General features: G+C 48.9%; 7 protein-coding genes across 7 annotated transcripts; 3 read left to right on the plus strand and 4 right to left on the minus strand.

The window, feature by feature from the left end:
- The first annotated feature begins 3425 nt into the window (after positions 1 to 3425).
- Positions 3426 to 4830, plus strand: BO82DRAFT_329188 (glycoside hydrolase family 28 protein). The gene is made up of 4 exons (XM_025633041.1): positions 3426 to 3752; positions 3806 to 4231; positions 4287 to 4416; positions 4470 to 4830. Exons 1-4 carry the CDS (start codon positions 3483 to 3485, stop codon positions 4799 to 4801), a joined length of 1158 nt encoding a protein of 385 aa, XP_025494721.1. The 5' UTR covers positions 3426 to 3482; the 3' UTR covers positions 4802 to 4830.
- Positions 4831 to 5181: 351 nt separating this feature from the next.
- BO82DRAFT_408534 (alpha/beta hydrolase) lies at positions 5182 to 6465 on the minus strand (the record flags this gene model as incomplete). The annotated part of the gene is made up of 3 exons (XM_025639695.1): positions 5182 to 5315; positions 5382 to 6077; positions 6134 to 6465. 3 exons carry the CDS (start codon positions 6463 to 6465, stop codon positions 5237 to 5239), a joined length of 1107 nt encoding a protein of 368 aa, XP_025494722.1. The 3' UTR covers positions 5182 to 5236.
- Positions 6466 to 8110: 1645 nt separating this feature from the next.
- Positions 8111 to 9793, minus strand: BO82DRAFT_389947 (flavin-containing monooxygenase; the record flags this gene model as incomplete). The annotated part of the gene is made up of 1 exon (XM_025638487.1): positions 8111 to 9793. The coding sequence occupies one exon, from the start codon at positions 9791 to 9793 to the stop codon at positions 8165 to 8167; it is 1629 nt and encodes a 542-aa protein (XP_025494723.1). The 3' UTR covers positions 8111 to 8164.
- A 2844-nt stretch (positions 9794 to 12637) lies between these two features.
- BO82DRAFT_372229 (putative choline dehydrogenase) lies at positions 12638 to 14557 on the plus strand (the record flags this gene model as incomplete). The annotated part of the gene is made up of 4 exons (XM_025637309.1): positions 12638 to 12722; positions 12962 to 13047; positions 13467 to 13763; positions 13883 to 14557. 4 exons carry the CDS (start codon positions 12638 to 12640, stop codon positions 14555 to 14557), a joined length of 1143 nt encoding a protein of 380 aa, XP_025494724.1.
- A 983-nt stretch (positions 14558 to 15540) lies between these two features.
- On the plus strand, positions 15541 to 16791 carry BO82DRAFT_7285 (cupin domain-containing protein). The gene has a single exon (XM_025641497.1). It carries the CDS (start codon positions 15689 to 15691, stop codon positions 16748 to 16750), a length of 1062 nt encoding a protein of 353 aa, XP_025494725.1. The 5' UTR covers positions 15541 to 15688; the 3' UTR covers positions 16751 to 16791.
- Positions 16792 to 17805: 1014 nt separating this feature from the next.
- On the minus strand, positions 17806 to 19046 carry BO82DRAFT_362297 (muramidase; the record flags this gene model as incomplete). Its single annotated transcript, XM_025636845.1, has 6 exons — positions 17806 to 17847; positions 18021 to 18220; positions 18277 to 18590; positions 18654 to 18671; positions 18725 to 18966; positions 19023 to 19046. The coding sequence occupies 6 exons, from the start codon at positions 19044 to 19046 to the stop codon at positions 17806 to 17808; spliced, it is 840 nt and encodes a 279-aa protein (XP_025494726.1).
- Positions 19047 to 19827: 781 nt separating this feature from the next.
- On the minus strand, positions 19828 to 20646 carry BO82DRAFT_362298 (uncharacterized protein; the record flags this gene model as incomplete). The annotated part of the gene is made up of 4 exons (XM_025636846.1): positions 19828 to 19889; positions 19954 to 20105; positions 20282 to 20349; positions 20437 to 20646. The coding sequence occupies 4 exons, from the start codon at positions 20644 to 20646 to the stop codon at positions 19828 to 19830; spliced, it is 492 nt and encodes a 163-aa protein (XP_025494727.1).
- Between the last annotated feature and the right edge of the window lie 56 nt (positions 20647 to 20702).

Here is a 20702-nt window from a genome sequence, read left to right on the forward strand (position 1 = left end):
CTACTATCTTTTTTTAAAATATAATCTTTACTTTTAGATAAGATTATATATTATTTTAAAAGTAGTAAATTATATTTTACATCTTTATTAAATATATTTTATTTAATAATAATATTAGATACTATTTAATTAATACTGCTGGCCTTTCAAAAAATATGTTAGACTAAATATCTAACTTTAATAATTCTAGCTAGTAGCTTTAAAGTAGAGCAGCTTTTTAACTTTATTTAAAATATACATTTTTATTAATAGAAATTATGAAAGCTATAAACTATATGGAACTTAATAATATTTATAAATATAATATAATTTAATATCTACTTAAAATAGTTTGTTTTTATAGAAACGTACTTCTTTGTATAAAAAAGTATTTAAAACAAATAATACTACATAAAAAAATATATAATTCTATTAATAAAAAAAATCTAGTTTGATACAGAGATATAAATATTTTTAATACAGTTTAAAAGCTAAGTTTATATATATTAAAAAAATTGCTAATGTAAAAAACTAATAGAAAACCCTTAATTATAATAAGGTTTTTTAATATTAGCTATTTATATAATAATACTGGAACCCACCAGTCTTTACCGGGGTATATTTTAAGAAGATGAAAATAAAATAAGAATTTTATATATGTTTAAAATTTGTAGTACTAATTAAAAAAATATCTTCTATAAGTAATTTACTTATAATTTTATTATAAGATTGAATAAAAAATCAAATAGAATTAAAAGAATATAAAAGTAGTATAGGCTTTTGATTAGAAAAAATGACGATTATTAAAAATATTATCTTATAATATAAAAAATTAATTAAGAAGGTTAAAATATAAAAGAATACAGACTAGCTGTATATAACTTACATATATTATAAATATAAAACTAAAGGACTGTACTAAACTGCAGTAGTATAGTCTTTAATAATCTAGAACCGCCTAGCAGTTCTTGGACTCAGAACTAAAAACCAGTGCAGTACAGTCTGGTGCGGTCTGGTCCTTGGTCTTTGCAGTCTTTTCCAAGGCCTATAATCATTGCAACTCCGCGTTATTTATAGTTAAAATATGTATTTCTACTCTGTTATAAGTCTGAGTATCAGCTATATTAAAGATTAGACTGTAAACTTGTTTTTATAAGTATATTAGCAACTAGTAATTATTAGATTACTTTTAGTGATAATATCTGCAAAAAAGTCTACAGAAATTTGCTTTAAAAATATTTATAATTTGAAAAATAAAAATTAGGTAATTAGTCAAATTAGAATTAGCAAATATACTATATTTAGCCTTATATAATATACAAAAAAAATATTTAGTTATTTTCAAGGTGAAAGTAACTATCTTTCTTTATACGTTTTTTTTAATAGGAAACACTAACTTGCCCTAGTATAAAATAAAATTATTATATCAAATTACAGGGTAAATAATAGCTGTAATAGAAAATACTCCCGCTTCTAATTTTATAGAGTATATCATAGTTTTAGATTGTATTATCTAAAACATAAGCTATACTGTTACATAATTATAGACTTTTAATATCTTATAATGATGCTATTTATCATATATTCTATTATCCTAGTATTCTAAATGTCTTTGTAATTATTCTGCCTGTTTATTTGTAATATAAAAATTAATAATAAATTTCAGTTAGCGAACTATAATCTTTGAACTTAATACTAAGATTTTGGATTTTTCTACATAATATCTTTAGCTCTGTAGGGTCTGTATGGAATTTTAAAAAGGCAGAAAATAAATTTTTAGTATTCTATAGAGTGGCTAACAGCCAGATAAGATTAGATTAATTAAAACTTATATATCTAACTACTAGATTATAGTTAGATTAAGAAAGTTTTTATACTTAGCTGTAGTATAGCCAAAAACCAGACAGTTAACAGGTAGAAGTTGAGGTATAACAGTCAGGTTAAGCCACTCTAACCTTTCTAGCCTCACACTAAACATTTTATCTTTGTAATTATAAGATTCTTCCAAACTTAATTCTAGATTTAGATATAAAGATATAGCAAAGTTGGGGGTCTAGCAGTGAATATAGGCAGTATTAACAACTTATCTACACAAGTCATTTTCAACAAGGATATTAAGCTAATGAATCTCAACTAGACATAGAGCATACACTCATTTCTGGAAAACACTTTATAAAAAGATAAATCTCCATAAATTTTACTTTTTAAAATATATACAATCTCGGTTTTGTTGTAGTTGGAGATATAGTAATTATATAAATGGAAAGAACTATATGTCTCTAACCATGGGCCTTGACCTCTCACTTGCAATACGCAGTGATTAAGCAAGTTCAACAGGGAGTCGGGTAAGCGTTTTTTTCCCCCCCCCCCGAGTGACCTGTTCTGCTCAAGAGCACCAGCTTGTTGAGTCTGATTGACAACCGTGGCTGGAATAAATAATAATCTAGGGTCAGACCTCAGCAACACGATGGAAACCCCTTACTGTGACTTATCTGACCACGGACGACCTCGAATTTAGTCTTCAAGTATTTCTTGATTGCTAAGCGGAGCGGGTCATTATCTGAGTATTCTTAAAACCCCAGCACCAATGGCTGTGCAGCGCGACTGACTACTGTGGATCTCTGCGCTTTGACCTGGTCACACCCGTGACGGTGCAATCCATCAATAGGGTAATTTGTCGGTCCATTGTGCAGTTTGCAGGTCAAGGGCGGTGAAAAAACTGGAATAAACAAACCCAATTTCTCCGTGGTTCATGTCAAATGTTACGTATTTCATGCAGTGCACGGGGACGTATTGTGAAGGTATTGGGGCGGCATTGAAGTGGTAATGGGTAAGATTCCGTTCCAGAAGAGGAAGAGCAATGACCAAGGGTTATTCAAGCGCGCCTCTATGGTAATAGGTATAGTGGAGAGACCTATAGGTGACCCCATGGTAGTGAGGAGAATAGGGGAAATGGGGACATCGGATGCAGTGATTGGTGCAGCAACTCGGCTCAATGGTGGCTGAAACCACTGGAGGTTACAGTTCCGGTTTCCTCTGACCGGGAACCCTAATCATCCCTTCTCCACCGCACCAAGCATTATCGGAGCTCCACCGGACTATTCTAAGCAACTGCTGTCATATCAAGTGCCCACTTATAACTGCGGTACATATAATCGTGCGCGTGTAGACTTGGAGTGGCCACGAGGAAACCTAGAGGCGAACTCCCGTCATCTCCCCATAAAGTGGAGACTGTAACTAGTCTTGATCAGGTAGCCAATTCCGGCACCATAGAGAGGGCGGCCGTTGCAGGACGGACCTGGTTCCGCCACCTAAACATCCCTCCATCCCCGAAGCGAGATTAGTTGTCGACCTCGGAGGTTGACGGGCTGTCCAGAATGGTATAAAGATGAAGTCAGGTCGACGTCAGGCACCTATCCATTCTTCAACATCCACTCTCAATCATACACTCCCTGTCCGCCTGCTCACCCTCTGTCCCTCTTTATCCTTTCCTACCAACAAAAATGGTGCGTCGACTTGCATTGGCGTGCGGACTGCTAGCAGCAGCCGTGGTAGTCCAGGCAGCCCCCGCAGAACCTCCTCATCCTATGATGACTGAAGCGCCGGACGCGAGCCTCCTCCATAGGAGAGCCACCACTTGCACCTTCTCGGGCTCTGAGGGAGCTTCTAAGGTGAGCAAGTCCAAGACGGCTTGCTCCACCATCTACCTGTCCGCCCTGGCTGTCCCCTCCGGTACTACCTTGAACTTGAAGGACCTGAATGACGGAACTCACGTAGGATTCTCCCCATGATTAGTACCAAGGGCTGCGCTAATGGAATCGATTAGGTCATCTTCGAAGGAGAGACCACCTTTGGCTACGAAGAATGGGAGGGCCCGCTCGTCTCTGTCTCCGGAACCGATATCACCGTCGAGGGCGCGAGTGGTGCCGTTCTGAATGGCGATGGCAGCCGCTGGTGGGACGGCGAGGGAGGCAACGGTGGCAAGACAAAGCCTAAATTCTTTGCGGCCCACGATATGACATCCTCAACAATTAAGAGCATTTATATTGAGAACTCCCCGGTCCAGGTCTTCAGTATCGATGGCTCAACCGATTTAACTTTGACTGACATTACTATTGACAACACCGATGGTGATACGGATGATCTTGCGGCCAACACCGATGGTTTCGACATTGGGGAGAGCACCGACATTACGATCACCGGAGCCAAGGTCTACAACCAGGATGACTGTGTTGCCATCAACTCGGGCGAGGTACAGTAAACTTGACTCCCCTTGGCGGAGAGACCCAACCCTAACAATTCTGCAGAACATCTACTTCAGTGCTAGCGTGTGCTCCGGTGGCCATGGCTTGTCCATCGGCTCGGTCGGCGGTCGAGACGATAACACGGTGAAGAATGTCACCTTCTACGACGTCAATGTTCTTAAGTCTCAGCAAGGTACTTCCTCCGATCTTCCAGAGCGCGGGTCCCATACTAAGCCCGTCCTTCAGCTATCCGTATCAAGGCCATTTACGGAGACACGGGCTCAATCAGCGACATCACCTATCATGAGATTGCCTTCTCAGATGCCACAGACTACGGTATTGTCATCGAGCAGAACTACGATGATACCTCCGAGACCCCGACCACCGGCGTCCCCATCACGGATTTCACTCTCGAGAACGTGATTGGCACCTGTGCGGACGACGATTGCACCGAGGTCTACATCGCGTGTGGAAGTGGAGCCTGCTCGGACTGGAGCTGGTCCAGCGTGAGTGTCACCGGCGGTAAGGTCAGTTCGAAGTGCTTGAATGTGCCCTCCGGGATCAGCTGCGACTTGTAAGGGACTGGCCTCCGTCGGCCAAACTTCGGCAAAGGTTTCATCTTGTCATGGCCGTGAACACAACAGAAGATGCCACTAATCTGTCAAATGAACAAGACTTTCCAGCCTGTGTCTACTTGTTTAGTCCATCATCGTAGCAGAGAGATATGAATCATGTGGAGTAGGTCTCGGGTTTGAAAGACATACGGGCTACATTTCTGGATAGAGCAATCTGAACACAGTGATGCATGCATACTTAGGCTAATATTCAAGTTCCGGACTGCAACAGCTACTTGATATGCATCTCAGCAAGAAATCATATCAGGAGGGCGGCGTGCGGGGTGGGGTGTTTCTTGGCATGTATGGTTTTTCATACTCCGACGCCCGCGCTGGCGTTCAAGGCCGCACCTACATGCATGTTATGCCTGCAGATCCCTGTACTATTCCTAGTCACTCTCACAATCCCTGCGCGTGGAGGAATTCAAAAATCAACTGGAAGGCTTGGGGTGCGACCGTGTGAAGGTTGAGGTTGTGGCTGTGGCGGGAGGGCCTTGGTTAGCGGGAAACAACCCTATCTGGATACGGGGGAGGCGATACTTACCCTGCAGGAAGATCATCCACCCAGCTTACTACCTGTGAACTGTTGAATGTGGCCGGACTGTTCTCCAATTGTCCCTTACAATTGCCACCACAGGACGACAGATCGAACTGGCCCTGCACGAGGTAGACAGGGGCAGTGATGCGGGAGTATTGAACGGGGGAGGCCAGGAGGGAGGGAAGCTCAGCTACCGCGAAGGGCTCCCCCTCGACAGCAGCTGCCCACTGCGCCACCTGGGGGTCGAAATGCGGAGCAGCGAAGCCGTAGTAGGCCACCGCATATTGGTCGCCTGCAGTCAGGTAGGCCGAATCCAGCCTGCCCCAGCGAGCGGGCGACAAGGTTCGCGCCTGGCGCAGATGCGACCCTGCCAAGAAGAACCCAAAATAGTCAAATGCGCTGCTGAAGCCGGTCAGCACGAGGGCGTCAACTGTGATTGAGGCAGCCGATGCGGCCGCCAGATAGCTTCCGTAGCTGTGGCCGACTAGCCCGACCTTGCTAACGTGGGGCAGTCGGCGAGCATAGTCCACCAGGCCATTCAGCACCGCCGTCTCCACCTGAAATTGAGCATCGAACAGGCCGTCAACCTTGGATGATGACCCAACCCCAATGCGATCGTAGTTCAGCACCGAGTACCCGGCTGCCACCGCGGCTTTGACAAAGTTGTATGGATCTGAGCCAGCGAATGTAGGATTCCAGTAGCTGCATAATCCTGTTACTCTACTTTGCCTTCCTCCCCGCTGGGGTACAGTACGTACGCTTTGGACTCAATGATCCCATGTGTGAGAACCAGAATGGTTTCTCCCGTGCCGCAGAGGGTGCCGCCGATGGTGTAGTTGCTCTCCACAGGACTCGTGGTGCCGGAAATTGGAATGGGATCATCGGATGAGCCAGAGTCACGTCGGGTCAAATTAAAGACCAATGATGCCGCATCCCAATCGTTGTTGATTGTGGTGTTGATGATGAACCGCGGTTCGTTCACGGTGATTGGGATATTGACCTCGCGGCATGCTGTCGCCCCTTGCGATGGTAGAGCCCAGCAGCTAGCGGCAAGGAGAGCCAGAGAGGACAAGAGAAAGGCCCCGACCATAGTAGCAGTGACTTGAAACCCGTAGGGGATGGCTTCGAACTATTCTGCTGTCCCATCGTAGCCCGTAGAACACCCTTTATAGGGTGGGTTTGGGCCGTGAGGGAAGCCATCGCAATGAACGAGGAGATGAGAACCATCAGGAACTCTGTGATATTAATACGACCTCGCCAATTACCGTGCTGATCCTTCTTGGCGCTGCACGGCTGGTGATTGGGGCATTGGGGTGCCAAGAGCCCCGACTCCGCCGACACGAGGCGTGAAATAAGCACCAATGCACCAGGACACGAAGACAGGCATACACATTGCATCCCCGATGTCTCGGTCCGGTGTCTCTGCTGCCAACATGTTTGATTATTTAGATCATTTAGCGGACCAATCACCAAGGGCTTGTACAATTCGAGGCCGCATCCCTTCGTATCATGGGGTGGAGAATAACCGAGGTAGCCAGTCTGGTCAACGGACAGTATTGGGCTAGGAACTATCAGTTGTCTTCACCAAGGCCAACCCGATATTGGCCCTTGCTCTCTGCTGGTGCCTTCTCCGTTTCGTTGATGGCGTCTTCCCGGTTCTCGATAAGAATGTGCTGCTGACCTTGCTGTGCTGCAAAGGGCATTTCATAGCCACTAGAGTAGTAAGGCTGTATGCATGATATAAAGGATAAATCCATGTCCTAGATAACAGGTCTTGTATGTTAAAGATCTAACACTGTGGCTTCTACGCAGATTATTTCAGCCACCAGTCTAGATGTGGTTATGCTCAGCACAATACGATTTGGCCGCAGCAGTCAAGACTATCTGCAGCCTAAGAGCATCGGCTGCGTTGAACAGTTCAGAGTAGGTAGTGTTGAATCTGTGCCAAGCTCTTCAAGGATCTCGGGCGCATGGATGGATTCATGTGTGTTCCACGACAGTCAAGTTACTATCCGCAAACGGCTTTTTTGTATTCTGGCCCAGGCATAGACCCGAAATTCTATTCGCATACCATAAGCGTGGATCTCGACTATACTCTTACACAAAGGTACAGATGCTTTTAATGCTTGGCCCGTAAAGCTCACGACCCGGGTCGCCATCGCTAAGAAACATCTCCGCCCGATTCCTTCTTCTGCTGTTTAACTAACCGCGAGTGATTTTGAGCTTTGCAGAGAAGTAGCCAACATCAGGGTTGGTATATTGAAACTGCTGGGTCATGCCCGTCAGCTTTGCTGTGGACCATGTCGATCATTCGTCATTATACCTCAGCATGTTAGCAATGAGTACACAGCGATCTACACCACCGGTAACCGTGGACGAGCGGCTCGTACTACGATAGATCTCCCAGCGAATCACTCTTCGGGTATAGCGGTCAGACGCAAGGAGGAGGCATTCTGCGGGCAGCGGATTGTCCTTGTCATAGAGAAAGCGTCTTAAATAATCTGACCAACGTGTCTTGTAAACCTATCCTGGATAGTGAACCCTCCCTACGTCAGACAAATACCCATTGTCATATCTTTCTGCACACAAAGGGCTAACCGAGAAGAGCGTAGGGGGGCATTCCTGGCCAATCCTCTGCAAGAATCGCCGACGGACTAGGCCCTGATGATTACTTGCGGTTTACCAAGCACGGCTGTCAAAATTCCACTGAAGTAACAAATAAGGCCCAAGCATTTGTGAGCACAACTCTTTTTCCGGGCAGTCTGGGACCAACCAGATAGCAGGGACCTCTATCGAGTAATGAACCCCTCCCAACTCTGCAGAGCCTTGCGGGAGAGCTCCTCGTATAATGGCAGTCCTCCCGGGAAAGCCAGCATCTCCCTCTTTTGGCCCGGGATGTTTGCCCCGTTCCACCATGAATCCGCCTTGGGGAACAGTGTCATGCCAGCGATGACATCGACCGTAGCTTTCCAGTTCTTTTCCGCCTCTTCTGTCGGTTCCACAGAGGTCAATCCAGCTGCATTAATCTTCTGAATCGCGTCAACAATCCAGCGGGACTGCATCTCAATTGAAGCCGGACCGTTGCTTAGTGCTGTCGGGCCCTGCACAGCATAACACAAGAACATATTGGGGTAGCCCTTGCGAGTCATACCCAGATATGCACTGACACCCCCTCTGCTCCACTCATCTGCGAGCGTAATACCGGAAGTGTTGCGGAGCCTAGATATGCGGGTAAGGCTACCAGTGAAACTGTTGAAGCCCGTCGCAAGGGCAATTGCGTCTACAGGATAAAATCCGCCGTCCTGTGTCTTGATCCCGGTGGGCTTGATGACTGCAATGCCGTGACCAGCCTCGCGCACGTTCACCAATTCCACATTTGGGCTGTTGAACATCTCGAAATAATCTTGCTCGAAGCACGACCTTTTAGCCCCGATCGGGTGTGGCGGCTCCAGAGGGGCCAGGAGATCTCTCTTCGACGGGTCGGCTATCCTCGCTCGCGTCTTCTTCGCCCAAAAGTCATAAGCCTCTCGGTTCGCCTTGTCGTCAACCAGCAGGTCATTATACCCGCTTAGCAGGAAGGCAAAGCCACCTCGGTTGTAAAGCTCCTCAAAAAGCGCTTCGCGTTCCTCCACCGTGACCTCAAAGGTTGCGTGCGGACTCGGCTGATCCAGATACCCGCTGAATGTCTTTTCTCGCTGAGCCAAGATGAGTGGTGCGTCCTCCTTGAGCACGTTTAGCCCCGCGGTGGAGAAAGTGTGCTGCCGCATAGGGAGCGCCAGGTTCGGTGTCCGCTGAAATACCACCAACGATCCCCCTTGTTTGGCCCAAGACTGCACAATTTGCACGCCGGATGCCCCTGTCCCAATCACCGCAAGCTTCTTCCCCTTCACGTCGATCCCATCCTTCGGCCAAGACGCTGAATGGCACACCTCCCCTTTGAACGTCTCTAGCCCAGGAAACTCGGGAACATACGGTTCTGCCGCAAATCCAACACATGAGATAAAAAACTGCGAGTGCGTAACACGTCCCTCGCCAGTTTCAATCCTCCACTTTCTCTTCCCTTGCGCATTGACATCGTACCAGGCCCCAGTCACAGTCATCTCGAAGTCCACGTCCTGCTTGATCCCAAGCACCTGATCGACATGGGCAAAGTACGCCCTTAGCTCGTCCGCAGAGGGATATTTCTCCTTGAAGGACCATGTCTCCGAGACCTCCGGGATGGATAGCTGGTAGATGAAGCCCGGTGTATCAACCCGACAGCCTGGGTAGGTGTGCCAGTGCCACACCCCGCCGAGGTCGGTGCCCGACTCGTAGATCCGACAGCGATACCCTAGTTTGCGGAGGCTGTAGAGGAGGTTGATGCCTGAAAAGCCGGCGCCGACGATCACAATGTCGTAGGTTGGGTTATCGATGGGCATATTCAGGGATTAGTAACGGGGATGGCTGAGCGCGTGAAATGCTGCGGAGGTGTGGAATACTAATACCGCTGCAAGTTGGCCAGGCGGATGGGGTGCCTATATAGAATTATTCTATGGCTACAATCGCAGTGTTGCGGGGATCTGACAAGATGAAAATAGCGCACTTGGATTGATGATAAGATTCGACCCTGGCCAAAGGATTGCTGCCCAAGACACCGTTGTAGGTAGCTTGATGGTTGGTTCGGTAGAGCTAAGGCACTGCGGGGTAATCTAATTTGTGTCTGCGCCCTGCTTGGCAAGGCTGACTGAGGCGTCAACGATAGCGTCTGGATTAAAGCTATAGGACCTTAGGAGATTGGGTTCCCTTGACATGGGCTCTCAAGACTAGATTGATTGCGAAAGCGGTTGTTAGTGAGGTAGAGGTTGGTTGAATGTTCCGGACCTTAGAAAGAAAGCCCTAACGGGGTGACTGGTGCCCGGATGGAGCATGATGATGTCCGGCATTATGAGTGTGTGAGAAGATCGTTTTTTCACCTGTCGGATCTGTATTCCGAGTCAGACCGATAACTCTCTATTTATGACTTAAGAATCAGAACCCCCCTCGAGAATCCGTTCGGCCTACTCTTCACATATACCTCTTGATCTTAGTGACTCTTCCCTCTAAAGTAAATGGCTTACGTGGTCGGTAACCAAAGCTTGTATTTGTAAAGTACCTTGGCTCATATTATGAGTTCAAGAGAATTTAGTGACCTGCAGTTTGTCTGCAATAGATAATACTTTAATGTCCACAAGGCGATTGTGTGTCTCCAGTCTCCTCCAATCAAAGCAGCTGTGGAGGGAAAGTTTCAGGTACTGTCCCTGCTACTGGGGGGGTGTACGAGATGGTAGACTAATAAGCCCGGCCTTATCCGGGAATCTCAAACTGGCATCATCATCATGAACAATTTCGAGCCCAGTACGGTGAAGGCTCTTGTTGAGTATCTCTACACTGGTGGGTATGGCAGCCTTCCAACAAGTAGTATTGCCATCACCGCGTGCGAGAATCCCTCCGATGTAGAATTATTATTATCCAGGTGTCCCGACACGGCTATACATCTCCTTGACCACATTTGTGTCAACTCCTTTGGTGATTATTATCAAGTCAATGGACTTGTTAACACTGCGAACGGGAAGATCAGGCATATGCTTAAGAGTACAGAGAACGATCAATCCTGGATTACCAGTCTCCCCGCTGCAATTCGACTAGCCCTGAATACCACAGCAATCGAAGAGCTGCTTGACATTTTGGCTGAAGCGACTGCTAGAGAAATATCTTCTATCATATACCTAGAAGTATTCAAGCCCTCTGAGGTTATTCATGGTTTTCTCTTTAAAGTGTTGTATGGGTGCTGGGAAAGAATTGAGGGATTATTGAAGGAAAATGATCGGCTGAGGTCTGGTCTTTCCGGCAAGGTTTTTGGAGTCGGGCGGCAGAACGTGAACATGAGAGGGTTCGGTCCTGTTGTAGGCGCATAGAGCAGTGCTTGAGAGTTCTGGACAGTACATCATCCTACAGGAACACAAGATGCGGTGTTTTCTTTGACTGTGTGATTGATGCGGATAAGTGCCCTCTCCGGTGTAATAAGTGCCGGTGTAGGCACTACGGATAGTCGGTGGTCTGGCTTTGGGTGGTTTGGAAGCTCTACGCTGATGGAAGGAATAATGTCAAAAAGCAACAACTCCGATAGGGAAATCTTCGCTTTTTTTCTTCTTTCTTCTTTTCTCGGTCTGGCTGAAGGCAGAGAAGCTCGGGGGCGATAGGAAGTACTATGGTTTCTTCCTTGCAGAGTACGGAGATAATGATGTCCTATTTTTAAGGAATCGGCACGGGTGGCAGCTGGAGCGCTTAACCGCATAGCCACAGTGGGCTAGGATTTGTTGGACACTGTGTATATTCATGGCGGTTTTGCATGAGGACAATGGAAGACAATGACGAATAGGCTAAATTATAAAAGGATGGATGAGAAGGTGGGATAGAAATTGGAGAGAGAGGAGGAATAGAATGTTATTGTTGTTGGTTGTGTTTTGTTGTGTTTGCTGTGTTTGCTCTTCACGGACACAAACAAACATTGCAAACACCTGCTGTCTAATCTCATCCACTTAACTTATCATCCTTTCATCAACAATGTCTGCGCTCTCCTGCTGAACACAAATCCTGGTCTGCTACTGTGGTTTTTGAAGACTCAAGGCCAAGAATCAGACTTCAACGTCCTAGTATGGCACCTCCTCATTACTCAAGTGTTTGTTCCGCTTCCCACCAACGGACTCTGTAGGGTGCATTTCCAAGCGGGGTTGCTCGTGGCTACAAGATCGAAGTGCAGCTATATATCTCCCGACCAACAAGGGGGCTAGGACAGGCAGACAAATAATCATTCTCTCAGGCCAAGCTCTAAAGAGTCCCACGAGAGTGAAGGGATACAACCGGTAAAACCGGTAGACAGAGTCGAGGTTGGTTGTTGGATCCAGGGTAATGCGGAGGTGCAAGGTCATGACAGCAACCACGCTAGGAGGAATTTCAACTGCATTTGGAATCCAGACCCGGGCAGGAGCTTGTTTTTGTTCTGGCAAACCAGGGATTATCCGAATTAGTGCAAGAAGTCAACATCAACAAACCATGGCGCCCATCCCCACAGGGCGCATTACGGGGGATCGAACCTGGCAGCTGCTGTGAGCCGCCATTCCGCTCACTCTGGCGCCGCATTGTTGGCTGGGAGTAGAGTAGGAAAGTTGCCTGACTTGGCTTATCACCTCGTTTTAGGTTGGGAACTTCCACCGTGGGTCGAGGGTTTGTTTGCGCCCTTGGGGATGGCGGTGTGCGTGGGGCTGCAGCTTTTCTTTCAACGATCGTATGCGGCGGATGGGCCTTACCTCGGTGCTTGTGGTGTTTGTTGTTGGTGACTCTTGATTTGCTAGCATTGTGTGCTTTCTTGTCGGTCATTCATCGCGCTGGGTGAATGTTGGGTGTGATTGAGACCAGGTATATAAAATGTGGCGGCGGAAGGCTCCTTTGCCCTAAATTCTTTACTGTACTGCTCAGTGGTGTTTACCTTGCTTGACCACCCATCAAACCACACCTGATACACTGCGCCTCGCCAAAGCAACATGTATTCCCCTTCCCCTCCTCTAAAGACGCCGACTATATCATTATTGGTGAGGGCACGTCAGGTCTGGTGGTAGCGAATCGTCTTTCGGAGGACGCCTCGATGTCTGTTCTGGTTCTGGAGAGTGGCCCGGACCGAACAACAGACCCTTGTATCACAGACCCCATGGCCTGGCCAAGTTTGCCGGGCTCGGAACACGACTGGAAGTTTACGATAGTATCCCAGGAGGGTCTGAATGGACGTTCCCAAGAACATCCGGCCGGGCATTTGCTGGGCGGATCATCCGCCATCAATGGCCTGGCATTTGTCCCTCCATCTGCTGCGGGACTAAATGCCTGGGAGCAGATGGGGAACCCCTGATGGAATTGGGAGACATAGTCCGGGTATCTCCAGCGCTCTTTCAACGGACCGGGTCCGATTCGATTGTCCTCTCCGGCCCTGGCACAGGAGGGAAACCAGCCCCTCATTCAAGCCTGGAATGCTGCCTTCAGCGACTAAGGGTACGCTCATACAAGTCAACTGGTCGTCGATAGCCCGACCGTGGCACTAGACTGCATACCGCGACTATTGACCCCGAATGGGCCCGGCGAAGCAGCGCGGATGTTGCGTATGGCGCAGTGGCAGCGCAAAGCTCCAATCTGACCATCCTGACGGCGGCAACGGTTCATCGCATTGTATTTAACTCGCCAGCGGTCGGGGGCCAGCATCGAGCGACCGGGGTCTGGGTTGAACTTGCCGATCATCCAAATCCACAGCTTGTTCACGCCAACCAAGAGGTGGTGCTTGCAGCAGGAGTCTTCCAGACTCCCAAACTACTGGAGCTGTCGGGGGTGGGCGAAGCTGGCTGCACACAATAACCCAGTCCTGATCGGCAATCCAGGCGTGGGGGCCAATCTGCGAAATCATTTGATGGCAATGCTCCCTTGCCCACTGTCCCAGATTCCTTAAGACTCGGGATCTGAACCCAGGACTTCAAGCCCTCGCCTTTATGCGGCTCGACGACCAAGAATATCTGCGCCTTGTGGATCAATTCCTTTCGTCCGACAGACCGGCAGCTTTGGGGCGAACGCAGGCCGTTGAATCGGTCCTGGCTAATCCCAATGAAGCTTCAGCCTGCCTGTTCTTGGGCAAACTGCCTGGGCCGGTGGTATTTGTTATTCTGATTCCCTGTTATCTTCTGTCTGTTGGTCATATGTATATTGCTCCTGCAGATCCCAATGTGAAACCCAATATTGACCCGCAGTTCTTCTTATACCTACTAAACTTAGAGCTTATGGCTTGTTACTGGCAGGTATTGCAGCATCTTATGATTGCTTTTTTATTGAAGAAGTTCTTCGATTGTGGTGCTGCTTTTACTAAGACAAGTTTGGAGAGCACCAAAGCTGTATTGCGGGAGGCAGTACTTACAACGCACTATGTTTGCGGATCTGCTGCTATGCTACTGTTAGACAAGGGAGCAGTGGTCGATAATATGCTGACTGTGTATGGGATAATAAATCTGTGTATGGTATATGCCAGTATCTTTCCTCTGGTGCCCTATGTGAATCTGATTGCAACGGTGTATGTGGTGGCCGAGCGAGCCGCATACATCTCAAGGGCTTGTAGTACTCTTATTCACCTCTGAAGCTCTCCCTACACACTCCCCTATCCATTGCAGGTGCTTTCCCGGCGACAGGTGCTGGTTGACCAAACCAGAATGGGATGTGTTCAACATCAGCTTGGGAGGCAATCACATCACCACCGTGCCTTCACCCAGCGTGTGCCATGTGAATAATGCTTTAACCGTGTACGACCCCAAGGCGTGCGATATCTCAACGAGAAAGACGTCGACCAGCCCAACTGCCAATCCACATATTATGGAAGCAACTATGGAAGATTGGCAATCAAGCTCAAAAACGACCCCGACCATTGTTTTTTACGCTCGCGCGGCAGTCGGGAGTGAGTACTGGGTTGAATCGGCGGATGGTCGGTTGTGTCGTGCGATGTGATCATAGAGTTGAAGCAGAGATAGGAGTATGATTCTCGTGGATAAGATCATCTCCGCACTCTATCTCGCGGTTGAATCAGGCTTGATTGCAATTGGGACCTCGTCCCCATTTTAATCGTCGTTTGCAGATCTGCCACTTACTGCTTAGGATTGATGAGTGTGGGATATTGTGCAAGCATATCTGTTGGATGAGTCAGCATAGGCGCATAATTATGGACTTAACTCACCCAGCCCTGTACTTCGTATCGCACAACAAATTCAGGTTGAGTCTATGCTGAGTGGTAAAAACCGCTTCCGACGCTATTGTCACGCCGGGTTGCCAAAGAGGGAAGGTAGATAATCCATTATCAGAAAAGCCATGACGTATCCTGTAGGGTAAGAAGGACTAACTAACGATAGGGTGCTGATTTATGTCATACTCGTGGAAAGTTGGAGGGATGAGGGATTTTTGGCCCACTCGGATAATCGGGGGTTTTCAGCCCTACAAGGCACAGGCAACAGGACCCACTCCTCTGGTCCACTCGCCAATCTGGTTTCGATGATTCAACCAAGATTTCTGGCCGACTCGACTGGAAAGCTTGACCAGGCTGACGCATTAAGGAAATCTTCACCTTGGACCGGCATGACTGCAACAACCATGATGTCATGAACCTGTCGTCAGTGAAGGGCTTGTCAGCATATAAACCCATTCATCTGTCTGCTCGGAAGTTAATTACATAGTAGCATACCCCCAAAGTCCACTACGTCTCATTCTTCGCACAAGTCCAAATGGCAACGACCTCCGATAGCTCGCCCCACGTGGCCTCTCTCCTGCACAAAAAACCGCATTACCACTCCGAGCTGGGTTCCATCCAAGCCATCACTGCTGACGACCTCCCCATCCTCAAGAATCTGTCCATCAAGCGTCTTCGTCTGGCGCGCAATGCGATCCGTGAGCCCCACTGGCACGCCAACGCCAACGAGCTAGCCTACTGCTTACACGGCAAGGTTCTCATCTCCATTCTCGACAGCGGTAACGAGTTCTCGGTGTTCACCCTGAACCAGGGGGAGATGTTCTTCGTGGAGTCCGGCTCCCTGCATCACATCGAGAACATCGGCGACGGGGAAGCAGAGCTGGTCATCTGTTTTCGCCACGAGCGACCGACAGATTTCTCCCTCGCCGCCTCGCTAGGGGCGATGAGTGATACGGTCCTGGGCAACACCTACGATCACCGCGCCTCGGACTGGAAGAACATCGGCCGGGATACACAGACCAAGTACATGGTCCGCCGGCAGGGAGACGTCGATCTGCCTCGCACTGCTCTCCTGCCGAACCGCCACAAGTTCGACGTCGAAGGCATGACGCCCCCAACCTCCCATGATTTCGGCACGGCACGAACAGCCAAGAGTCAGTTCTGGCCCGTCCTGCCCAACATGTCCATGTATTCTCTGCGAGTGGAGGAGGACGGCATGCGGGAGCCGCACTGGCATCCGTCGACGGCGGAGATGGGATACGTGGCTGAGGGCACGGGGCGCATGTCGGTCATGGACCCCGACGGGTCGGTTGATACTTATATCTTGAGGCCCGGCGATGTGTACTACGTCCCCGTGGCCTATCCCCACCAGATTGAGGCGGTGGGTGATGGTAAGATCCATTTCTTGATCTTCTTCGATCAGCCGATGCCGCAAGACGTGGGGTACCGGAATGCTGCCACGTTGCTGACGCCGGAGAGTATGGCTGCCACCCTTGGGGTCGATGTCAAGAACCTCCCCGAGTTCCCTCACACCCCGAAGGATCCTCTGATCGTGAAGAAGCGCAATGAGGTGGATCCCGTGAAAGCTAAGCTCTGATTACCTTGGGCTGTGGTTATCTGCATAGGGAATGCTCCCTGACAGGATGTTCGATTTGTACTATTATAACTACCATCTCTCACCTAATAAATCATAAGTCGAAGCTCGTTATTGAACAGTTGCGCCTGCTCGAAGAACCGCGTGCACTGCCCCCTCTCTTCCGACGTCCCATTCCCCATTTGCACTCCTGCTTCATATATCAATCGGAAGTCCTTGGCAAAGTCCGCGCAAATGACACTGAGAGGTGCATTCCCAAGCACTTGCCGGGTAAACTGCTGTTCCCTGAACAGGCGCTTCGCACTCAGCCTGGGGTTCTCCAGGGCACTGCCACGAGCGCTTTTCCCCAGCTGCGCCTCTACATATGCCAGCTCCTCGTCTGTCAACCGTGATCGTTCCCTTTCATACGTGACAGCCTCAATGTTTACTCCGCGAGCGATGGCTGGGAAAGCCGGCGGCGGAACCGACGGCTGGAACAGCTCGAACATCAGCTCGGTCGCAGACTCGGCCAGGTCCATCCCCGCGATGGACGGTTGGACGGGTTCAAGAGGTCGACAAAAGCCCTGGCACAGATAGCCCCATACGAGTGGCTGAGAAGGATGTACGGAGGCGCCACGCCGATCACATCGATTAGCTCCCTTAGTTCCCTGGCCGCGGTCTGCGCCGTCAATACTGGTCCCTGAGCACTTTCAGTACTCCCCGAACTGAGTTCGGAATCACCGTAGCCCGTCCGATCGTGGAAGTAGACCCGACGGCGAGCGGATAGTGGACGCTGCAGGGGCAGGGAGAGGGCACCCGGGGCACCGCCGCCCGTGAGAAGAGCACGACGGGGCTACCGGTCTAACGCGGGGGGCCGGAGGTGGAGATGAACAGGCTGTGGGTCGAGATGTGCACCAGACCGCATCGACTGGTTGTTTCCCAAGGGCTATTGGAGAGTATTCGAAGAACCGTGATGAATGTTGTAAGGGGTTAGATCGGTGTCGAAATGCAGAGACGATCTGAGGAAACAAGGCATCTGCGAGCGGTATAATTGTGCATACATTGCTTAGTCATACACTTCATAGCCTGCATAGCGCAGATTCCTCGTTGCTGCTATAGATCTAGAAAAGCCGGTACATATATAAGAGCATGTGAGACTATGACAATACAATGAACGGTGAGAGCAGACAATCAACAATTATATAGACCCAAGTTATGACCCCTCCCACTGCGACAGGCTTTGGACCTCACCCTGAATCCCATATCAGGCAGTGCATTTGGTGGCAGCACTCACCCACCCAGTCAAACGGTTAGCGATATCAGAAGCATAGCAAGCCGTCGCTCCAGCTCCACTCAGGTTACCAGAAGACGGGATGGACCAGGCACCCGAATTGTACATTCTGGCCGCCCGATAGAAGCCCGCAGCATTGGTCCGGGCAGACTTGTCCAGCAACGAGGCGAGACCATATCCATCAGCGTCGCTAGTTCCAATAGCTGGCAGGCATTAGCTGGATGACCTAGAGACACATTGCCGATGCGTGAGAACATACCTCCATCCTTAATCATCTGCACGATCTCCGTCTTAGGGCAGGGATTCTTCACGCTGCCCCCATTGTTGCAGGTCCCAGTGCCCTGGTAGCTCTGCATCAGGCCGGGGTTGCTGACACTGTATGTCGAGGTCGGGGCCCGCACGCAACCCTTGGACTCCTGCATCACCACCGCTAGGATGAAGCGGTGATCGACCTTCGAGCTGGTGGCCACCTCCTGGATCGCATCGTACAGCTCCTGGGTCTCAGTCGCGGAGTTGTCGGCCACTCCGAACTGAGCACAGGATTTCCCGATGGTAGCCTTGTTGGCACTCCACCTGTGTGTCTTTGTTAGCTAGGAGCTGCGATGACATTAATCACAGGACATGATAGTGGCTTACATGTTCTCGAACGAGACCCTGGAGGAACAATTAGTACGAAGAATGGAAGCGGGTACTGAGGACAAACTCACCAGTCAGACTGGGCGGGCCAACCAGCGCTGGTCGACCCGTCCCCAGTGTACATGATGTAAGAGTCCTTGCCAGCCCCTTTGCCATCCTTGTTATTGATGGAGCTTACTGCCAGCCCGCTGACAGTCACCGTCGCACTGGTAGATCGGGAGCTCAAGCCGTCGTCGCGGTTAGTGATTTCGATGTTGCGGTCGCCCATTGGAGCTGCATTAGTGATTCCAGCCAGAGATCCGACTGCAACAACCTAGTCACAGAGATTAGGGTCGGTATACAGAGATGGAACGGCACCTTGCTGCTCACATTAATAATCTGTGTCCAACGCATTTTTGAATGTGGTGCTTAAGGAGATCTGACAAAAAGTAAATCGAAATTGCAAGAAAAGGATGAGGGATAGTTGGAAGTGCTGTTGTTGCAAAAGAGTGTGGTGAAACTACCCGGTAGCTTCAGAAAGACTTGAGAAGGAATGGATGAGTCGAAATCGGCTCGAGAGTTTGGGCTTGGTCGCTTGATGCCAGACATACTCAACGACCAGATATTCAGCCCTTTTATACTGCGAATCCAGGACGAAATTCATGATCAGAGGTGAAAGTGCCGAGAGATCATTAGGAATGATGAAACATCATTGTTGGTTGGCAGGAACAGGTAGACCGGCGTTTTTTGGAAGCAGTTTAGACTGAGGGAGTAGAGCAGTGATGGTGTTCAAGAACGCATGCTGAATTGTGTAGTGTGACTAAGGGTTCAGCGGGGCATGAACACCCTTAATCTCAATGAAAGAGATGATGGAGCAACTGTGGGTCATCGGCTAATGTCTTCCGAAGAACACACTTAATATCTGTGCTTATGTGAAAAACACATATAACACATCTGCCAAGTTCCAACAAGTTAACTCCGGGCTCATTTGCCACAGTTGACTAGGACAGTAGTATCAGGATGAGGCTGTGTAGCTAGCGGTGATTTGTTGTAAGTACTATGGAAAGTGAGTTTCTGGAATCGCGAGGTACCAGCTGGAGAGTTGCAATTGGTGTAGAGCAAAAGACGTCGAGTTTGGCCTGAGAGAGACAACCTCGTGGACACACTAACTGCCAAGTGCTGGATGCCCACTATGCTAGTTTCCACAAGTGGACGAATCGGCTTTTGAAAGAGGTGTTCGCGACCTGGCGTAGTAAGCTAGTGACGGTCAACAATGCGACATAGCGAATTTAATTTTTATTAGTCGACAAGGCATTCTTACAGATGGGGTCCGTTTCAGTGCCGTAGGAAGAGTGGAGAGCCCTAACCGCTCCCGCAATGGCGTACAGAGGCTCAGCGTGGGGGCCATCGCGCAAACCACTCCCGATGTCATTCCAACATTTGGACTCGCTTGGCGTCAAACCTAGTCCCTGGCTAAGAACGGGCCGAATTGAGGGGATATGGTTGCATGTTGTATTTCTTGGTCCAAGACAATTAGCTCCACCGCTAGCCCCCAAGCGCAACATCAACTCGTCCTCCTATGCGGAGGTTGAGGTTGGTGAATTATCGAACTCTTAACTGCAGTGACAATCCCGAAGGTATTACCTTACCTGGTGATATTATCGATCTTCTTGATTATCACTTCAGTGCTGACGTTGTTGGGTTTGCACCCCCGAGGCTTTGGGATAACAGAGTTTTGTGGATTAAAGGTACATTTTCAGAGAAACAGATCGGGCAAGACATGTGGAAGAGGCAGCACTCTGACCTGGTTCAAGCGGTAGGTCTGAATGTTGTCTAGTAGTGTCTGTTGCTTTTGTGGAACTTGGATGATCAGGTCCAGAAACAGAGGCATGCGGTTATGGTCACGAGCAGGCTGCAGGGTTGGACGCATCATCAAAAATGACACCAGCTTGCCCGGGCCAGAAAATAACCTTGCCACCTCGTTCGCCGCATAAGAACCGAAAGAGCGACGCATTTCATGGGATTCTTGATTGACAAGTTTGGAGGACACTCACCCACAAGATGCAACCG

Source organism: Aspergillus uvarum (genome assembly GCF_003184745.1).
Source record: "Aspergillus uvarum CBS 121591 unplaced genomic scaffold BO82scaffold_10, whole genome shotgun sequence".
NCBI lineage: Eukaryota > Fungi > Ascomycota > Eurotiomycetes > Eurotiales > Aspergillaceae > Aspergillus > Aspergillus uvarum.